This window comes from Pocillopora verrucosa, chromosome 5 (genome assembly GCF_036669915.1).
Source record: "Pocillopora verrucosa isolate sample1 chromosome 5, ASM3666991v2, whole genome shotgun sequence".
Classification (NCBI taxonomy): Eukaryota; Metazoa; Cnidaria; class Anthozoa; order Scleractinia; family Pocilloporidae; genus Pocillopora; species Pocillopora verrucosa.
Window position 1 is genome coordinate 16,825,201 of NC_089316.1, and position 17,346 is coordinate 16,842,546.

The following is a 17,346-nucleotide window of genomic DNA, read 5'->3' on the forward strand; positions in this document are numbered from 1 at the left end:
ATAAAAGGGCATTAGTTAGTTAGTTAGTTAGTTAGTTACTGCCCATTATGCCGGATGACATCTAAGGCATCACCATCCCTTCAGGTGTCTACACGTGTGATGCAGTTCGGTTCCTTCCTCGCGACAAATCCGTTTTATCGCCACCGCCTTCAGTGGAGGATGGTTCTCATATAGTCTTGTTGGCACTGACCTAGTATTTGGTCGCTTATGATAGTGTTTGGCCAAAACACTATCGTCTTCATTACTTTTAAGCTATTTGCGTGCAGGACAGACAGTTTGGAAAAATTACCTTCTGTAATTCTTCAGCATTCAGGGCATTATAATACGGAGGGTAGGATACAGCTCTGATATAAATTTACCTTGATCTTGATTCTGTACTTCTGGAACCTCTGAGTATTCTTGAGTATTCTGAAAGCATTACTGGCCATGCCTAAGCGCTTTTTTAATGTCCTTGTGTTCTTTTCTATCACGTCTGTCTGTACTGGCCAGGCATGTAAATTTATCCGTTGTTGAAAGATCCTTTCCGTTTGCTCTGATTTCCGTTCACTGTCATTACCTCCGTCTTCTTTTTGTTGATCTTCGGGCCGATCTGTTCAACGAGGCCAAAGAGATTGATTGTATTCTCTTACCCATGCTGATGGGCGTGAGATAGCAGCACCAGGTCATCATCAAAAAGGTATTCTTATGCAGATACTCTCGCCTCATTCCATTGTCGTAGAAGCTCTTAATGAGACGGACTCATTAATTTTGCTGCGGGAATCCGGACATGTATAATATGTACCATGACTTCTTCAAAGTCCACAAATTTCATGCGTAACTGTCTCTGTCAATCAATGCATTGGTCCATGATGTTTCTTAAAGCAAGGACCTGGTCGCTTCATCCCCTTTTCTTCCTGAACCCTGGTTGTTCCTTTCTAAGCTCTGGATCCACTGCATCTGATATTCGCTTGATGATGATCTTACCCTTAATGATTTTGCTTGAAAATGATAAGAAGGTAATTCCCTATCATTTGCTTCAATCCGGCAGGATACATTTCCTTCACAATAACCTCCTCTTTCCAGTCATCTGGAACTTTCTTTCCTTCTCACACAGCTGTGAAGAGGCGTCTTTGGGTAGAATAGGGGCCATTGCAAATTCCTCATCGGTTTCTTGCCTTATGTTTTGATATTATCATGCTGGCCGACGAGACGCACTGCAAATCTAATTTTTGAAAAGTGACGCGTGCTAGCGTGTATCATTTTGTGCTGTTCAATAGTTTGAAATATTTCGATCTTGATCTTTCGTATACTTTGACAATCTCTGCAAAATAGCGATTTTTTTAACGGCCCAATTAAAATAGAACGACTCGTTTTGTTGATGGGTATATTTAAGATTCCACAATAAACGTTAGCATATATGAAACATATTATTGTACCTTAAAATATGCAACCATTTGACATCTACTTTTCCCTTCTTTCAACAGTTTTGGGTATGTGGAAAGGTTACCGCCAGAATGCGACCGACTTCTATCTCGAAGAAAATGAATGGCACGCAAGCATTAATGTTCCTTCTGAAAATTTTGCGGAGAATGGTTTGTTCTAACTTTAAACTGTCAGGAATCCTTCTGTTACTTTGATCTGCCTTTCTAAATGTGTGAAATACGAGAACTCTCGATGAAATTTATTTTTGCATGCAACCTAACAACGCGGCAACCAAACAGTGGTGGAGCCTCTTAATAAGACTTAACGTTCTAGAATATGAATTATTTTCTTTTGCTTTATAATATTTTTGTGTTTTGGTGTTTATTTATCAGGATCAGTGGTAATAGGGTGCGTATACAAGGATCTTCATGAATTATTACAAACCAATCAGGGCGGCGGGGATAAAACTGAAAATTCAAGGTGATTTTGATAGCTATTTTCCCTAGACCTACCAAGTGCATCCAAAATTCGATGTTTTCTTTGTTAAAATCTAGGTGGTTATTAGCACAAAATGGTCTCTACAGGTAAGTGAACACAAGGATAATGACCGCGGCTGTAGATCCCAAACCTGAAAAATTACGACAGGACGTCATCTTAAAGTTCAGAAACCTGAAGGTAACAGCAAGAACACTAAATGTGCATTTCAGTCCGTTTTTGTTAGGTTGACTTAAATCAACAGAAATACAATCCCTTTTTAGGTCGATGAAGGAGAGAAGCAGTGCACGTTTTGGAATGGCTTAGGCAAGAGGTAAAAACTGAGAAATTATGAACCTTAAGTTTTATTTGTAATGATTTAGACAATTTGAAAAGCATCAGCTAAACGGTTATTCGGGGTGTGGTAGTCCGGTGTCTCAGGATATATTTATAGCAATGATTACTGATATTTTCGATAATAAAAAGGAGAGTCTGACAATAACCTCTCGGGACCTAAAAGGTGTTAACAGAGAAAATTATGGGGACAGCTTTTTTAAAAGGAAAGTACAACAGCTGCTGTACAGATAAAGGTTTTGTTTTACCTTGAAAATTTTTCCCCTGTATGTGTACCTTTGTTTAGGAATATCATGTGATTTTGGTCGTTCTCCATAGAAGTGCAGCGGTATGATACGCCAGAAAAGAAAAGAGCTATATGCGGAAGGTTTTACTTTTAAGAGCAGGATTTGATTTTTTTTTAAATTCAAAATCATTATTCTTATTTGCAATAATAATTCTCAGGGGATGGTTGTTACGTAGATCCATTGAGGAGCAACTCAAAGGACACAGTCTGCAGATGCAATCATTTGACGCATTTTGCTGTCTTAGTTGACTTTAGAGACGACGGGGAGGTATTGTTTTTCTTTTTAAGGTACTTTACTTTCAATAAATAAGTGTCATGCTCCCCGAAAAACTCTATTGTCCATTTTCACTTTTGCCACAGCTCTCCAAGAAGGACGTTACTATTCTGGAGATAATCACATACGTCGGATTAAGCCTTTCCATCGTCGGAATACTTTTGACCATAACGCTGTATTCTTTTCTCACGTAAGTATACTGCTTCCAAACAATCAGTGTTGCGCTTTCTTGCATGACTTTCACGATGTAAAAATCAGGCCAGTACGTGCATAAATAGATTAGATCACTCTGAGACTTGGTAATATTGATAGGTTTTTCAATTTTTTAATGATATTCGCTTAACCTTATAGAGAATTCTGATTACCAGAAATATCCTTGAAGAAAAGATACAAATTAATAAATCCCCATATCTCAAATTATCACCCTCCTTCAGACTTGGCATAAGAACATGCGTCGTGATGATTCCCTTGCTGGGTGTCACGTGGTTATTTGGACTCCTTTCGCCTGCACACAAAACTTTCGCCTACATTTTCACCATACTCAACTCCACTCAGGTGAGTTTTTCCTACTACTTTTTTTATCCATTTAAAAACATTTTTGCTATGGTCAGATGACATCTGCTACGGTAACTACAAAATAAGACATACGATGATAAACCTAAGAAAAAAGAAAAAAAAAAGAGAAAAATACTTTCTACTGCTTTTTTGTCATTCTCGTAACTTAAGAGGTTATATGGTGTGAGTGATTAAACTTAATTCACTCTAAGCTTTTAAACAAAAACTAAAAAGAAAACAAACAAAGAAAACAAAACCTCTCTTTTATCTAACCTTTTATCTAATACTGTTTAAAAAAATGACACTGAAAACGAGTTCCTTTGTCTTTTAAGGGTTTCCTGATTTTCATTCTTCACTGTGTGCGAAATGGTCAGGTAAGTTTAATTTTAACAGAATAAATATGGTATAGATAATGAGGTTTTAAAAATTTACTATACAAGTGTAAAAGGATACATTGGTATGCCTTCTTTTCCTTAGATTAGAGTAAGAAAAAGAAAGCTTTCAAATTACTTGTTTATCTGCAGATTAAAGAGCGATTCAATAGAAAGATGAGTATCATTTTTCCATCCGAAAACATTGGAAACTCCACAAAGAAGAGCTCACAGGTTAATTCAAATGATATTAATAATATTTGGACAGTTGAATTGCAGTCTTGCAATGAATTTGAGTAGAATTAATCAAGTTAAATAACTAGATTTAACAGAACGAGAACGTAAATTAGTTGTTTAGTGTGTAATTTAGCCTGTGATAGTTGGTCTGTACTGGTTCTTCAGTTTCGATTTTTCGCTTAAGTTAAGTAGTTCCGATCGCATCGTTGGCTTAATTGATGAGTCTAAAGTATTTACAGTCAGTAGCATTTACGCATTTACGTTTTTTAAAGATTTAAGGTAGATCTATGCGCTGTATTAGAGTTTTTTTTCTTTAAAATTATGTAATGCTGAGACTTTCGTACGTATTAGGGAACGTATTTATGAGCTGTAAGATAAATTGTTTTGAAGAATAGGGTTCATTCATTGTAAGTACCTTTTTTGTACTTTATTCATTGTAAGCTTGTACTTTATCCATTGTAAGCAGTCTGTCCCTGACATATGGTTGGTTTTTTTGTTCTGTTAATGATTGCGCTTTGAAGGTTGCAACGATCTTGTCAAGATGCCACTATTTTTCATAATTTCATAAAATTAAATTTGTCTGAAAAAAGTTACACGCTTAAGACTGATAGCATTTCATTGTCTTTTCTTTGATTTCTCGTGCACAATTTCTTGCTGACATTTACTGATGACGTCATATTTTACTACTTTTTGAGCAGATATAAGAAAGCATTGAAATAGCAATCTCTGTCATGCTTGTGCAATAGTAGTGTTTTCTACTGGCTTTTAAAGGTTATAATAAATAAATGGAAAAATAAATAAGTGAATAACTAATTAAATGACTAAAAACAAATGAATGAATGAATGAATAAGATATTCAACGGATCAGTTGCTTTTGTTGAAACGTATCTTCCTCGCGTAACGAGACACTTAGTACGCTCTAAAATTACAATACCGTTTCGATCATGCTCTTTGGTTTAAAATGTCCCTCAGGAGGAGTCGCTCGGCTGAGTTTATCATTATGAAGAGGAACGCTGTAAACGCCCTGTCTTTATAAATCAAAACAGCTTGACGGCTTAGGATTACAGAAACTGATATTTTAGAGGGAAGGGGTTTAAAATATATCCATCCCCACCCTCCCGCCTCAAAGTGTTTATATGAGGCCATAGAAAGAGATCAAAAGTCTGGTATCGCGAATGTTTGATGTAGCACTGATATGACGCCAATTTAAGACTATTTCCACATTTCCAATGACCTCTTTCCTTAACCCTCCCCCCTAATTAAAGACCAACTACGCCCCTCTATCTTGTAAACAGACGAGATATCGGAGCTTTCTCACGATATCTAAAGGATATACCGCTCCATTTTTTCAAAATCAAAACACCTGTTTCAGAGTACCCTTAGGTTTTTAAAAAATTTTCAGAAAGTATTCGGGAAAAAAAGAAAGGACACATAAAATTATAATAAGGACGGTACAGTTGGAACATTTTTGCAACAGCAAAGGCTCACATCGTAATATCGAAAAGTTCCGTCAATTTTTCCTGTGGCTGATCTCATACGAATAACATTTCTAGAAATTATTACAGAAGATTTGGAAAGACAGGTATGTATGTATAAACACGATTAAATGTTTCGAGGAGCGCTTAATTGTCTTTCAAAATTTTGCCGAGTTTTATGATGGCCGAAAAGTATCTTTAAGAGATCTTTTTTTAGTGGCATTGCAAATAACATTAATGCGGTATCGCATCTGATGACAAAAGTAAGTGATATCCATAAGTGCATCAGGGATATGGCAACACGTTTAAATAAAGATGGATCCTCCTAACTAACTCTAACCAGAGTTACATGGGGGACGGAAAGACCAGTTACATACCTATTTTTCCTGCATGTGAGTTGATCTTCTATCACTTAGGACACAAATGTGTGGAAAATATTCATGGGAGAGGTATTATAAAAGATCAAGATCTCTTCCAGCTCCTGCGTCTCCACTGTTCTCCTCCAATTCGGTCATCTTCATTCATTTTTTTCAGATGCTAATGAAGAAAAACTACTAAAATAGAGCATTAGAGTGCTTTTCTATTGAATGCCGTAAAACTCCAACCAACGTAAGTACAACAGTCAATCAAAAGATAGTAAAATACCAATAAGAACCCAAAGTAAAAACAATTAAACTTCTAAAGAAAGCAAGAGAAATCGAGAGAAAACGCGGCCGACCAAGATGTGATTGGTTTTACTTTTGCATCTGATCAGTTGAGACACCTTTCTGGACCATTCTCAGAGAAAAGTAAAGTAAAACAAATGGAATCCCGGATTGCTTTTGACACTCAATTGATGGATTCTCTTAAAAGTAAAGGTAGCTTCTATTCCAATCCATTTACATTTGGTAATTAATGCAAGTACAATGTCGAAACTACTCAGATGTGACGAGCAAAACCGTGGAAAACCACGCACGTCATAGGAACCAAATATTGCGAAATTTACTTTGAACCTGGCTGGATTAGTTTGTTAGGAAATGCGCGAACAAGGGATGCCGACCAAATTTCAACCCATAATGAGGCGTGCTACAGGTTGACTGGATGGCAGTAATCCAACATTGGCTGAAGGCGCAGTTAACAGAAGAATTTGTTTCCGATATACTAGTTTGTGTCACGTTACTCGAGATTGCTAATGAAACGAATTTTAATGACTAGTTACTGATGATCACCGCGTTAAAGAACAATGTTATTGATTTTCAGCCGAGAAAAACTCTCTGAAAAGCATCGCAAGCTCTCCCCGTCATGTCGGAGTCATAATTAATGCCAGTAAGAGAATATGAAAGGCATCAAAAAAATAAGGAGAAAACAAGGATGCTGAAGTTTACATTGTGAGCATCCTAACCATCTACAATCTTTTGTTTTCGTGTTCACATACTGTAACTGATTCATTTCGGATAAGATTGCTATTTATCAGTTTAAGCAATATAACAGAAATACTATTAAGCATTGTGCAATTAAGTCTTGAAAAAAAAGCACATGACAAAGTAATCTGGAGAACTTTATAATCAATTTACTTTATCAACTACAGTAGAGATAGACTAAGAAAGGTTTAAAAATCTTAAGCTGCGTCTGCAAGAAAAGTGTCAACAAATCGACATATCTAAGGAGCCCAGGACTAATTAACTACCTCAGCCTCCCTGCGAAGACTCGAAATTTCACTTTCACAAAACATGTGAATAAGTAGATGGTGGATGCTAATACAATATCATAATGAGAACGATGTTTTAATTCAAGCAATTTTTTCCCCAGTTTAAAGCAAAATGAAATCAATAATTGATTCCTTTAATCAAGAAAAGGAAGATAACAAGCCAATTAGCAGGAAACGAACAGTGAGAGAGAGAACTCATGGCTGCCGGCCAGATGTCTTCTGAAGATATTTTTAAACAACTTTTCCGCTAAAAAAGGTGAATTCATTTTCCTTCTGGTCCAAGCACAGTGGTCTTCATAACAGGGAGATAAAGGGAAAGTAAAGGAGAAATATTAGGGAAAAATTCAATCGGAGACCTTTCAATACATATCGATCGCTCACTTAAAAATGGTTCTGACTTGTCGCTTTCCAGTTCTGCTAATGCTGTGCCAAATGTTTTCCGGACTAATCGCACAGCGTTGCAGTCGTCAAGTTTCCGTGTATGGAATGATGCTTCAACGACACATCTTCAAGATAGTCGAGACCTCTAACACGCTTGAGTGTCTTACGGCCTGTAACGACGAGAAAAGATGTCAAAGCTTCAGCTTCGTCGTTTCCAAGAACATCTGTGAGATGAATAACCGCACTAAGGAAGCCAGACCTGAAGACTTCGACCCTGACTCTGATCGGTATTATTACGGAAGAGTTAGAAACAGAGGTTTGGTATTAGTAAGAGAAAGAGAAAACGTAAATGAAAGTGATCCTCGCAGTAATGTGCACTACTTAGGCAGTAGTGAAAATAAGGCCTGAAAAAAATTCAGGCCTGTACGGGATTTGAACCCATGACCTCTGCGATACCGGTGCAGCGCTCTGAAGTGATGAAATAAACGGTTAAGAATATATGAAAGTCATATATTTTATTTAAAGTCATATATATCATTTAGAACCAACATCATGACCAGCTCCCAGTTGGCTTGTTAGCTCAGTTGGTAGAGCACTGCACCGGTATCGCAGAGGTCATTATTTTCACTACTGCCTAAGTAGTGCACATTACTGCGAGGATCACTCTCATTCACGTCTTTATCCGCAGTTCAAATATATGACTTTCATATATTCTTAACCGTTTAGAAAGAGAAAAAGTAAAACATTTCGGGAGAGAGATGTTGTCCTTTCTGCTATAGCTGAAAGCAAGCTTTGGACAATATTTTTTTATTGTTATTTGTACCCTCGAACAGAAAGTTGATCTCGACACTAAAAGTTATCTTTTAAGTATGTTTTGTTCAACTGGAATGTTTTATTCATTATCATTATCGAGTTATTCAAAAATTTCTTATACATTTATTTATTTATCTGTTTCTCTATTTGTTTGTATTTTCTTATCAAAATCCTTTACTTTTTTCTTCGTTTAAGTTCTGTGAATCATCCGCAACTGTCAGTTTCTTCTTTCAGAAAAGTTACTGTAAACATATTCTTGTCATCGTTCAGTTCCACTGGGATCCATTCCCGAGCTTCCTGCTGAATCGTGTAAAGAAATTAAGGCCAGTGAAGGAGAACAAGCGGTCAGCCGCAACTACTGGTTTAAATCAAATCTATTTAAATATGCTGTTTTGGTTCACTGAGATATGAAAACGGAAGGTAAAGCATAAAATTGCAAAGTGAAATCTAAATCAATCATCATTCATTCTTTAATTCACTGATAAATGCAATCATTTATTTTCCTCACTCACTCGTTCAATTTCTCCCTGAATGAATGCAGGGGATGTTCAGTTTCGTTCCTTTCTTTAAAATTTTTATAATAATAATGAGATGGTTATGGGATTTGGCAGTGGACATTCCACGAGGTAGCCCTTCTTTGAAAAGTTGGTTTTTGTGGAGGGAGGAAAACCAGAGGACCCAGAGAAAGATTTGCGTAGCAAGGACAAAAACCAACAACAAACTCAACCCACACGTGACACCAGATCTGGGAAACAAACCTAGGCCACAACGTTGGGAGTCGAGCACTCTCACCACTGCGCCATCCCGACTCCTCCAGAAAGAAATATAATTTTGAACTAATTGTTTACGTTACAACTACTATTAAATTTGTGCTACAGATATTGACGAGTGCACTCATGGAATCCATGACTGTCTCAACGAATCGGCAAACTGTTTTAATACGGTTGGATCGTACAACTGTGTTTGTAAAGATGGTTACCAGGGCGACGGAAAAACAATTTGCACGCCAGAGAGTAAGCAGTTTGGCAGCACAAAAGTTATAAACTGTGACGATGAAGAGCTTTAGTTTTGTTTAATATTTTTTTTCTTTTCTATAACTATTTAGAATGTATAAGCTACTCACTTCTGACCAGTGGAACAAGGAAAACCACCTACGACACACCCCAGGGAAGAGAATCTTGCGACAACGACCTCAGTGCGGGCTGGTTTCGTTTCCAAGGAGATGCAGGAACGAAGATGCCAACCAAATGTGAACCTTACAAAAAATGTGGCACTGACTACACGGGTTTGCTATACAGTTATCATCCAAGAGTAGCTGATGGAAAGGTCAGGAGGACGGTTTGCTTTCGGGATCGTACAGACTGTTGTAAACATCCATTTTATATTAAAGTGAGGAACTTTGGATATTTCTACGTTTACCAACTGACGTCACATCCTGCAACCAACGCTATTGTGGCACTGACTGATAATTATGCTAGGATCAACCACAGAAAGGTCTAAAAATAACAGAGACTAAGTGAAGAGGGGGTAGGAAGGAAGGAGGTGGTATCGTAATTTGATCTCAGTCATTGATGAAGACTCAATAACGTCAACTCAGAAGGATCTAATCAAAGATAAATAGATTGAAAAGAAAAATTCCTAAGAAAGATGGAAGAGCGGCCCCACTTTAAACTTGCCATTGTAGATCATCGTCTAAAGGGTAGAGTTAGCTTTACTAAACAGCAATCCAGGTTGTTAGAGTCCAAAATGGCGGAGAGCATGTGATTATACTTCTCAAATGACTGTCTTAATCCAAAGTGATATAATTTATAGCACATAATCTAGCCAGGGGAAATTCCTTATCATCTTTCCTTTAAGTACTGAGTTATCAGGGGCGCTCTCCTCTCCCTTCTTGAACGCAATCGGTTAACAAACAGCATCTATCCAAGAGCAAATGCGTAAGTTTTGCATTTCGACGTTCAACCATTGTGGCACAATTAAAGGAGGAGAAGGCTGGGTGAATAAGGCTCTCTTGTGTTTCAGTATTTTGAGAATTTGAACATCACTGGATAGACTTGTGCAAATTAGGCTTTGAAAAAAATTTATCGGTTGTTCCCAGCCTGTTACATACGCTGTTGAGGAACCTTAAATTTCATCAAATCGTAGTAAACTTATTAGTTTAAATTATGGGTCAACACACATTCCTTGACCGAATATTCGCCACCAAAGTTTGGGAATATCCCTAATAAGATTTTCTTGCGGATTGTTTCCTAAAATTAGGGGGAAGCAAATTGTTTTGTTCATAATGCTACGAGAAGGGTATTTTCGATTTTCAAATGTAGGTTTTTTATGAACACGCTGCCAGAAAGAAAATTTGTCAAAATAATTACGGAATGGTGAACCTTTGACTGAAACATTGGGCCTGTTGTGGTTCTTTACATGGATCATACACGGCGAATTCTTGAAAGAGTTCGTCAAGGGTAAATTTTGATTTAAGTTTTCCCTTAAAATGTGTAAGTTGTAATAAAAAAGACCACATTTCGATGTTTGCTTAACGTCATTATAAAGTCAGTACAAAAAACTAAATATACATTGTATGAACACAATAGAAAAAGTAAGACAATCATTAAGTAATCATATCAAGAAGAAGAAAAAATATAAAAATAGAGCGATGAAGTATTTGCAGGTGACGTTACGTAAAAACTTCACCACTAACGGAGTCCATTTAAGTGTTAACTTTGGTCTCAATACCTAATTAGGAGAATTTAAAAAATCAGGCAGTCAATCTTTGATTATGTTGTTTAATGCGTTGCTATAGATGTCGAGGTGTGTACACAATAAAACAAAAGACAGGAAAATAACACGAAAGGAAAAAATTAAAAAACCGCTTAAACTTGCGAAAAAATCTGAGTTTTTGGTTGGTTTGTGAAGTTTGTTCATGCCAGGAGTCTCATTGGACAATTTTTCGGAATGATTAAGCAAACTTGTCAAGCATATTGTCATTTTAGGTCTCTTTCGGGAATTTATGATGTTAGCAGTCTGATTCTGTATCGCTGAAGTACTACGTGTAAAGATAATACTGCCTAGGGTAAATAAAAAAAAAAAAGATTTTAAAAATTTTTGGGAAAGAGACTTTCGATCAAATGAAATGCTTAGTCACACAAAGAAGGAATAATTTTCCACAGTTAAATTAAGTTTAGAGTAATTAGTTTTATGCCATAGAATGCTTGAATGCAGCCTACATCCCCCTTCCTTGTTTTTTTCTTTTACTCAGAATCTCACGACGTTAATGAAATACTTTTTTTCAAATAAATAATTATGAAGGCGTAACACTGAGAAAACGTTTGGAGAATAACCCTTAGCCTATGGGCAGGCAAAACCCACGACAGATGAGGTGAACAGCCTAACGTACGTGCGAAAAGTCCGTGAGGTGTCTTGCATAACCATCACTGCATAATTAGATTTTGACAAAAAACTTAATGTTTTACAAACAAAAATTAAAGCATTCATATCATTTTTCGCTAGTGCTCATGAAATCTCATATAAATCTAACATAATTAGAAGAAAAGGAAATGAATTAAGAAAAAGAGAGAAAAATATTACCTGAAAACATTTTTAACATAAACCATAATCTCTTGTTTGACCACCGTCGCGCACCCAGCAAATTCTTAAACTACAATTTTACATCTTTTTACGAATACCATTGCCTTTAAAAAGGAATACAGTCCACTTTCTTTAAAGAGGCACTTCTGTGGAATTTATAAGTATTTTTCACTTAGTTTTGTAAGCTCCTGTGTAATAGATTCTGCAGGAGTGTTATGGAACAAATTTTATCTCGGAAACTAAAAAATAATACATGAGAGAAGTTCAAAGGAACATGTTGGCAACAGAGTAAAGGAAAGAATAACCTAAGATAATTGATCAGGAAAAACAGGACGCTTTGATAAAGCTTAAAGAAATGTTTATTACTAACTTTTGTACTCAGAATCGTATAGCAATGAAGATAAAGCTTTCTTTTTCTAAAGGATTGCTTTGTTAGGTGTAACAATTAGAAACTGTGGAGACTTTGGGGAATAAGCCTTTGTTTTGCAACAGGCAGCTGGAATCTCTCACGCAGAAATGTGCTCATAAACGTAATGTACCCAACATCGCTGCCATCAATAGGGTATAACGAGGAAGTGGTGATGAAAAGACCACAAAGGATCATTTTAAAACTCTATTTCCAAACAGTTTTTGATTCTAAAATAATTATAATATTTGGGTACATGGAAAAAAAAACAAAAACAAAAATCAACCACCAAAGGAGAAAAAATAAAGCAGGTCAAAAATGAATGGATGATCAACATTCAAATATATCAGAAATAGGGACTGATCATACTCATGTGAAGCGTATTACAATAATAACTACCTCTGTCTCTTGTGGAGATCCCGCATAGTGATCTCTTGTATTCAGTTGCTTGTATAATCTTTTGCCATGAAAATTGGTTGCGATATTAACTTGGTTAAAAACAGAATATTAATGAACTTCGATAACTTCCAAGGCTATCTTATTTCCTAAAACTTTACACAACTTATTCTTTTATTTCGTTTCTTGAAAATTTGCCGCTTAAAATTATCCGCACTAGTATGGTGTTGAATCAAAATAAATCAAAATGCCTGCTTAAACAATTTTTGGTGTTTAATAAACTTAAATAACGGTGACTCCCGAAAACCAAAGAGAGGAAATTTTCGACATACATTATTCATGACTGTGCAGCATAAATTCTACGTAGTGCATCAGTTGAAATGATCGATGACTGGACACTGCACGTACAGGGTTTCTTATTCAGTGAAGTCGCGAAAAACTGTTTCTAATCAAGACATTCAAAGCAGAGGTCGTTTGAATAACCCCTTATTATTTACACGAGCGTACTATTTCATAAGACATTCTAAAAATGGTTCTAATCCCATTGCTCCAAGTCATTTGCACTGCGGTTGTTTTGGTCCATGCTGAACCAGAAGGTAAGGCGCTCATCGTCTTTTCCTATCGTCTTGAGCGTTTCGTGTTTCAGTTTTTTTTCAAATTTTCTGGTGGATTCATATCAACGGAATATTAAAACCTTTCTCGGGTTTTCTCTGATCTCCCGAAGAGGAGTCATACTTATTTTTTCGACTACTTTATTGATTGGTGCGCAAATATCTCGAATCATTCTCATGTTTTTAAGAATCCTAACGATGAAACATACCCAGGACTATCGTCTTCGCGAAATGTAAAACCTCTACGTAAAATAGTTTTGACTAATTTGTACGTTGTGATATGATGTGATTGTGCAGAAAATAGAACTGATTTCAGTGAAAAATTATCAAACTGTTACTTGTGGTACCACAAGAATGACGTAAATAGACTTTCTTCAAACGGAACGCACGGTGATGCAATAGGGTTATGCAAGGTCAAAAACTATTATGCTTCTAGATTTGCCTCGGTAAATTCTTATTAATGTCAGTCGATTGAAAATTAAAGTAGCGTCAGCCACGATCAATAAGCCCATCCTGTCAAAGCTTTTCCCGATACCTTGGCATGAAGCGACCAGAAGGGTTTCTAATTCTTCTCAGACGAATTGCTGGTTCATCGCAGGGTTTAACCCCAAGCATTCCGTCACGTTTCCTAATGCTTAATTAGTAACCATTTGTAATTCTGGTTAGAGAGAACAATATCATTGTCGTTGCCTTGACTCTGGCTACTTCAAGCCAATATTATTTTACCTCATAGCTTTTCATGGTTTTTGCAGAAACATGTCGCATCATTCAATTCGTGCGCAAAGTAAACGAAAAGGCTCTTGAAGGTCACACGATTGCAACGATTAATTCAAATAATGTCGACTTTTGTGAGATCCAGTGTTTCCTTAACCACGATTGCGTCTCTTATAACTTTGGGCCGACTGAAGACAACGCTGACACATATGTATGTGAACTGAATAACTCAACGGATAACAAAAGATTGAAACCTAAAGCGATGTACGTATACAGCGAAACAGAGGTAGGCTGTTACTTCCATTCTGTTTGGCTGTAAGGTTTCTATTAATTCGTTTTCATTCCTTCATTCACGTATTCTTTAATTCGAAATAAATTAGGTCATTCTCTTCCTATTTCATTATGACACTGATTTATCTTTAGTTTATCATCTTGTTTTCTTATTTCACCGATCTAGGATTCCTGCCGATCAAATCCTTGTTTAAACAATGGCAAATGTCAGTATGGTTTTACAGTCAAAAGTTTCCGCTGTCTGTGTACCGTTGGCTTTACTGGAGAATTATGCGATAGGGGTAAATATTTCGATCAAGTAGGAGGGAAGGGTGACCGCATTAAATGTGGTTTTTGTCGACGTCAGCTCGTCATTGCCGGCGTGACGTCACATAGCAACATAGGACGCGTCTCGCTAGGAATTTTTTAGAGGACCCCATAGGTAAAAAAGGTAGAAATAAAAAAGCTTATAAAAGATAAGTTTGCGTTAGTATATTTTCTAAGTTACCGTATGAGTGCATTTTCACATTAGCTAATACCTTGATCGCTCAGAATCTAAACAGGTTTTCGTCTCTTTTAAGATTCCTCCCTTAAAAATTTTGTGTTCCCAGATATCGATGAAAGCAGCCATGTCCACTTTAGCTAACGGCTTTACGACGTGGAATCTAAAGAGTCTTTTTTTTGCTATTAAGACGAACCTCTGAATAAATATCAATGGTAGCAGCTATATATTTGAGAGATGTTAATGCAAACTGTACCAACACTAATGGTTCTCATAAATGCACTTGTAAGGAAGGATACACTGGGGGTTGGACAGTCATGCCAAGGTACAACAGATTAATCTAAACAAATTTTGGCATTAGGTACGATCTTATTGACTTAGAATCTAAACAGGTTTTCGTATATATTAGGGTTTTTCTGGTAAATAATTTGTGTTAACGGATTTCGATGAATGTAAGAATAGAAGCCATACTTGTGATGCTAATGCAAATTGTTCCAACGCTAATGGTTCGAATCATTGCACATGTAAGGAAGGATACACTGGAGATGGACAGTCATGTCAAGGTGAAAAAGAGTAGCTTACACTATTGAAACAAGCAGCTTTGCACATAAATAATTGCCTATGGAAATTAGCCCACATTTTAGATACCTGTTTCCACCCACCACTGTCGTATTTCTATTACATTACCTCTTATACATCACTTATGCTACTAGATATCGACGAATGCAGCAATGGAAGCCATGATTGTGACGTTAATGCGAATTGCACCAACACTAATGGCTCCTATAGCTGCACTTGTAATGAAGGATACTCTGGAAAAGGAGAGTCATGCCAAGGTAAAATTAGATTCGACTTAGAAAAAAGCAGAATAACTGTTCATCATTAATAATTGCCTTGTTATCCAACAAATTGCCTAAGATTTTTTTCTCTGTTCAGTTCCTCTTTGCAAATCTATCTAATCTAATCTTTTAGCGCATTAGATCATATCCATATGTATTTTGTGCTATTTAAGTAATAAATTATTATTTATTATTATTATCTATTGTGTTCACAGATATTGATGAATGCAACTATGATAGTCATGTTTGCGATGCTAATGCTAATTGTACTAACACTAATGGTTCTAATAATTGCATCCGTAAGGAAGGTTACATTATAAATGGACAGTCTTGCCAATGTCGATTAGAACAGCGATACTTTATGCCGTGAAAAATAGCTTTCTATCACAAGTATTGTAGGCTCATGATGAAGAGGCAACGTAATGATTTTCACACCTCGACCTCGTATTCCTATAAAGTTACGAGTTTCATTATATGCATACATTCACATTTTTCGAAGATTTAAAATATACACGCGGATATTTTACGAGTTGCTTGGTATTTTTCCGAGCGCGAAAGGAACGAGGATAGTTAAGAGCAATAAGCAAGATTTCTTCTCGTTTTATAGGATAAACCATCGAATAAGAGATTTATAATTTAAGCAATACCTGGAATATTTTTCTCAAATATGCGGCTACGCTCGGATAACCCCCCCCCCAACCCCACCCTTCTCTCTTTCACTTTTTCAAATAGTATAGATACAAGGACAATCTGTCTCTACTGCCACATTTTTTTCCTAACTTTTCAACCTTCAACAACAATGCAATTAGTACAGCAGAATAATTTTACTTTCAATTTCAGATTTTTTTAATCTTCGTGTGCTTGCAGAGTTCCTTTAGGTATTATCTTTGATTTTGATTTTGATGTCCCATTGCTGAGGTAACTCAAGAAGCGCCCCTTTCGACTAATCGCCAAAGTGCCCATCCTACAAATAAGTGCCCCCTCCCCCTCCAAGTTTTAGCCGAAATTTGCAATAAGTGCCCAAGTGCTCATTGAAAATGTCTAATATTTCAATGATTGAACTACAGACAATATCGCCTGAGGAACTAAACATGTATCTTGCGGAGTATATTCACTCTTTTCAAGACAGAGAAGATTAGGAACCCTCAGGCTTAACATAACGAAAAAGGAATTTTATATGGTTTTTATCTTTCATGATCGATTTATAAACCATTGTCTGTTTGACAATTGATTGTTATAAAAGAGGAATTTACTCTTCTTATGTACATGTAAACTATATAATAAACCTAATACATCACGTAAAGTCTGTCCGTAAGGTGTGTAAAGAATCGTTGCTTTAGATCAAAATTCTTTCTCGTTTGCTGCGTTCACTCCTACTGTTGTGGTTCTTTTTTAAAAGAACAGGAGGCGTAGACTGTAAAACACACACACGTTTTATTCCGGAGCAAGAAGAACACTACAATAAATCACACGTAAATAATGATCAATGCCTATATTTTATATGCGGTGACCTGGGTACTAATATGATGACCGCTGGCCGGAAACGGAGGCCAGCCAATATTATGACACTCTCGATTTCGGATACTACGAGCTCGGGCATAGATATCATACAGACAGACTTTGCATGAAGTATTCTATATCTATATCATTTGTACTACCAGATATCGATGAGTGCCTCAGTGGCAGCCATGCTTGTAACGTGACTGCAAATTGTACCA

General features: G+C 36.5%; 1 protein-coding gene and 1 long non-coding RNA gene across 2 annotated transcripts in view; both read left to right on the top strand.

Moving 5' to 3' along the window:
• The first annotated feature begins 2,671 nt into the window (after positions 1-2,671).
• On the top strand, positions 2,672-4,656 carry LOC136281047 (uncharacterized). The gene is made up of 5 exons (XR_010717547.1): positions 2,672-2,783; positions 2,876-2,979; positions 3,224-3,344; positions 3,677-3,718; positions 3,869-4,656. It is a non-coding gene; the product is annotated as an uncharacterized lncRNA (long non-coding RNA).
• An 8,463-nt stretch (positions 4,657-13,119) lies between these two features.
• LOC131787611 (protein kinase C-binding protein NELL2-like) overlaps positions 13,120-17,346 on the top strand; it is an 8,220-nt gene continuing 3,993 nt past the window's right edge. The window contains exons 1-5 of the mRNA XM_066167294.1: positions 13,120-13,288; positions 14,056-14,303; positions 14,475-14,589; positions 15,503-15,625; positions 17,290-17,346. The exon at positions 17,290-17,346 is cut by the window's right edge and continues 66 nt beyond it. Of these exons, the coding sequence (XP_066023391.1) occupies positions 13,222-13,288; positions 14,056-14,303; positions 14,475-14,589; positions 15,503-15,625; positions 17,290-17,346 (610 nt within the window). The 5' untranslated portion in view covers positions 13,120-13,221. The remainder of the gene's footprint in view (positions 13,289-14,055; positions 14,304-14,474; positions 14,590-15,502; positions 15,626-17,289) is intronic.